At 42.3% G+C, this 4793-nt stretch overlaps 1 protein-coding gene across 1 annotated transcript; it reads left to right on the top strand.

The window, feature by feature from the left end:
* The first annotated feature begins 2533 nt into the window (after positions 1-2533).
* LOC140070200 (putative nuclease HARBI1) lies at positions 2534-4398 on the top strand. Its single transcript, XM_072116549.1, has 2 exons — positions 2534-2966; positions 4028-4398. The coding sequence occupies exons 1-2, from the start codon at positions 2534-2536 to the stop codon at positions 4396-4398; spliced, it is 804 nt and encodes a 267-aa protein (XP_071972650.1).
* The last annotated feature ends 395 nt before the right edge of the window (positions 4399-4793 follow it).

Below are 4793 nucleotides of genomic sequence, written 5' to 3'. Positions count from 1 at the left end.
GTTTTTTTTTTTTGTTGTTTTACGGCGTTCATCATATGGGTTCAATAGTTATTTAGTTTTATTCTATGGATTGTTACGGATGCGGTGATACTATATATGTGTGGTTTGTGTTATGATTTTGACTTTTTTGTGCGTAATTTGTCTCTTTATATGTTTTTGGGCTTATGGGCATTTTTATTGATTTGTAAAATTCATTTGTCACGAAAAACATTTTTTTTTTATCTTGATCCACCATGGGACAAGAACAAGCAATCATCTGATTGCTTGTTCATGATAATACTCTGCAATACTGATGTATTGCAGGGTATTAGCAGTGCCAGCCTATGCAGATGCATAGGCTGACACTTTGCCTTTAAGATGACGTCACAGACGCCATCTTAAAGGCCCTGACTTCAGGCTTCTCTGGGGTCCCGATCGGACCCCAGAGGTGCCATAGCAGCGATTGGCGCCCCCAAAAACATCGCTGGGGTGCCGATCGTGGGGTAAAGAACCCCGGAAGGCATGTTAAATGGTGCGTTCGCGGCATTTAACGGAATAAACACCCACGATCGGAGCCCACTCCGACCGCGGGTGTTAGCCGTGGATGTCAGCAGAAGATTACCGCTGACATCCCGCAACCCCCTGATGGCAGTTTTGCTCCTGTGCAGAGCTGAACCGGCATCATCTCAGTGCAGTACAGCTACCGCGCAGAGCGCTAAGGGGTTAAACTAAATGCTTGTGTATTGCCCAAAAACGGAATCACACGGTGCAGTTGGACAGCGCTAGTCCTGCGTTTAAAAGTGCATGGTTTTGGGCCTCAATTAAAAAAAACATTAGTGTGTCCAGTGTAACGCATGTGATTGCTTAACCAGTAGATGCCTTTCAATGCATATGAAAATGTGTCCAGCCCAGGGTGCGCCCTCATTGTGCTAGCACTGCACTTAAAAACGTAGCTAGTGACGCATGCGTCCATGACCTTATACTTTGATGTAAATGTTTATATTTTGGTGATGACACTTATCAACCTTTTTTGCCGACAAAATCATTTTGACATTTTCTTTTATGTAATAATGTGATTTTGAATATAAAACACCATAATTGAAAACTCTGTGTGAACATTGCATTTCTGGGTTTATTTTTGAGTTATATAAAATGTATTGAGCGGTTTACCTGAGGATGTGGCCATCTTGCTTTTCGAAAGGTTGTTCCCTCCTCGATCACGACAATATAGATCTACGTGAAGGGATTAGAAGTTATGATGTTAAACTCATGTAATTCTGACGATGCGATCCCCCTGCAACATGTGCTGTGCTATTAGCTTGTGTTTCTTCACTGTCCTTTACATTCCCCTGGATATCCACCCTTCTTATCTCTCTTTTTTGGCTTTTTCCACTTTTTTTGCCTTGTTTTGGGTGTATTTTGTGTTGTTTTTTGTACTTACAATTCTGAGTATTCAGAGTCTGGCTGCTGTGCACGGTATCTGCTGTAGATGCAGGTGTGGCTTCTATTTATGACGCTGCGGCTGGCGTCAGATTTCCTATCTTCGCGCCACAATCTGCCGTGCATGCGTCACAAAATCAAGGCTACAAGCAGGGATATGGCGGGAGCGCGCGACACAATCTGGCCTTCCGCGCGACACAATTTAAATTGCGTGCGTCACAGCCAGGGGCACGCACAAAGAAGCGCGCAGAACAAAATAAACGCGCGACACTATTCAAACCGCGACACAAAGTGTCGCATGAGTAAACTGATTGCCATTATGCATGTTGAAACAAGGTAAAGGTGTGTGCGACAGAATTTAGGGAAAAAAAAATAAAAGGGTTTCCAAAAAAAAAAAAAAAAATGGAGAGAGTTAGGAGTCGAGGGTTCTGAAGGAGATTGGAAAAGTTGACTGTTGATTGAGCAAACTAAATCCATTGACATTTGCCGAAAAGGTAAGCAAAAGTTCAAATATAATTTTCAAAAAAGGCTTGATTTATGAAAAACTAACAAAACAATTTGTAAAACAGGAGTGGAGATTGGTGGTAATAAGAATCAAAACACTCGTCAAAAAAGCTTTTGCAAAGGTAAGTCACACTTTAAAATTCAAATTTTTTAAAAATTATTAAAAATTGGAAGAGAGGCCCATGAAAAACTAAAAATGTGTTTTGTATTTACCACAAATTGGGATTAAACAAATTTGTAGTGTAAGTTAAAATTACTCACAAAGTAACATACCTTATCTGACCAATCTGACAATATGAGCCGAAAAAAATTAATATTCCATATTCTTTCTTCTAGGACAATGGATATGCTTCCGATCCTCTACGTGGCCATTGAAAATGACAGGATCATGGCTAGACAGCGCAGACGGAGGCAGAGGAGGCGTCCTCGAGTGTTCCGTCCTCGTGTGTCATTTTCTGATTTTACAGACGCGGAGGTGTATCAGCAGTTTCGGCTGGATAGAGCTTCAATCCTAAGCCTCTATGAGAAGCTTGAAGTAGCTATCGGGGCTAAAACCGGACGGTCACATGCAGTGCCTGGACTCACCAAGATGGTCTCGGCCATCTATTAAATGGCTAACGCGTCCTTCCAGCACTGCATTGCTGAGCGTTTTGGTTTTTCGCAACCAACCTTCAGCCGTTTTTTCCACGAGGTAGTGGATGAGCTGTTTAAGCTCTGTACACAGTACATCTCCTTCCCCAAAACTGCTGATGCCATCCGGAGGACGCAAGCGGAGTTTGAGGAAGTAGCGGGGATGCCCAACGTGATCGGTCTCATAGACTGTACACATGTGGCGTTGGTGCCTCCTGCGGCCGATGAATATCGGTACCGCAATCGAAAAATGTTTCGATCTATTAATGTCCAGGTCACTGTGAACCACAATAACATCATAACTAATGTGGTCGCAAAGTATCCTGGCTCGACACACGATTCATTTATCTTTGAGAACTGTGCCCTCAATCGCCGGCTCCAGAGTGGATTGTACGCGGACGCCTTTCTGCTTGGTAAGTGAATGTGAATGCTCTTTCAATTACTAAACACTTAAAATGTGGTCATGCTCCATAAGGTCTGTCTTTAATAATGGTTTTCATAAACTGTGTAGAGTATTGTTTACAGTATTTCCTGTTTTTTCTAATGTTTACAAAAATGTTAACACACACAAATGTTTACAAGAAAAAAAAAACATACTCAGCATATGAAATTAATTGGAAAAAAACCGCCGTTACGAGAGAGTGAACAAAGGAAAAAAAGTGTGGGGTTAAGCCTAATTTACAAATACATACTGAGGGGTATCAGTTACAAACACCTACTTTGTCCATGGACATGTGACTGAACTGGTAAACCTCACAATCTAAAGGGGTTTTCCCACAAAATAAAGTTTAGCCCTATCCAGTGGATAGGACCTAACTCCCTGATCAGTGCTGAGACCCCCACAGATTGCAGAAACAATGGAGCCCTCGCCGCTCAGTCAGACTAATGGAGCAGATGGCTGAACATGACTGTTTGGCTCAATTAATCTCTATGGAGGTGAGTGATCTTGCCGAGCACAGCGCTCAACAATCTCTGTCAGCTCCATAGAGATTAATGGAGCTGAATGGGCATGCACGGCCATCTGCTCCATTAGTCATTTTTGCAGTCTGTGGGGGTCTCAGCACTGATCATGAAGTTAGGCACTATCTCATGGATACGGCTTAACTTTCGTTTGTTGTAAAACCCCTTAAACTACCATCATGTTTTGTTAAAAATATTGTTGAAAAAGAAGGACATCCCCAAAAAACAGACTGCAAATAACTTTCATTATTGTCACTGAAAAACCAAGCAGCTTCCGAGCAAAAAACGGATATTGTGATAATCCAAAAATGTCAGTCTAAGCTCGGACTAAGGCTCCATTCACACTACTGTATGGGGGACATATGTACAGCTGCAAACTTGCGGCCACACACATGTCCCCATAGATGGCAATGGCCGCACAGAGCAACACGGCCGCCCGGCAGGCAGATGTTTGTGTGAATGCTGGCTCATTTTTGCAATTAAGCTAATTAGCTTTACTTTGTCCTGTTTTTAGGTGATAATGGCTACAAATTATTGCCATGGTTGATGACACCATATTTGCGACCAAGTACCCCTAAGGAGAGGAGCTTCAACAGAGCACATCGAAGAACCCGAAGTGCCATTGAGAGGACCTTTGGAATTCTCAAGAGTCGGTTCCGCTGCCTGGATTTTTCAGGGGGGGCTATGCTCTACAAACCCCCCATTATGTGCAAGGTCATTATAGCCTGTTGCATGTTACACAACATTGCGACAGCCAACAGGCTAGAAATTGACCTTGCAACAGATTTAACTGAGCATATAGAGCATCAGGGGGATGTGTCTGCTCAACCCACCAATAGAGCGGGACAACTAAGGCGCATGCAAGTCACTGAGATTTACTTTTAAAGTGATCTGCCAGTTACCATTTTTTTTTGTTATGCCTTAATGTCTGTATATTAAGAATTGCATTAAAGTAAATGCAATGTCAAATTGTATCCATGCTTTTCATTCTTTAGTAAAATAATTTCAGCTCAGAGGAAGACAAAGTAGATCAAAAATTTATTTGTCATTTTTGATCAAAATAAAGAAAACCAAAATAAATAAAGTTAAAAAAAAAAAAAAAAAAAAAGAAAATTACGGTTTGGAAGAACGTGATGAACGACGGACAGGCCCCTTCCCCCTTTTTGCCTGCCGCCGCGTCACCACAGAACTCCCAGATGTGCCCGGTGGATTTGAAGCCGAGGATCTAAGTTCCTCCTTGACCGAAAGTAGGAACGTGGCTTCAGGGGAAGGGCCCAGGA

This window comes from Engystomops pustulosus, chromosome 7, assembly GCF_040894005.1.
Source record: "Engystomops pustulosus chromosome 7, aEngPut4.maternal, whole genome shotgun sequence".
In the NCBI taxonomy this organism is placed as follows: Eukaryota; Metazoa; Chordata; class Amphibia; order Anura; family Leptodactylidae; genus Engystomops; species Engystomops pustulosus.
Note: the sequence above shows the minus strand (reverse complement) of the source record. Positions and strands in the feature narration are given on the sequence as shown.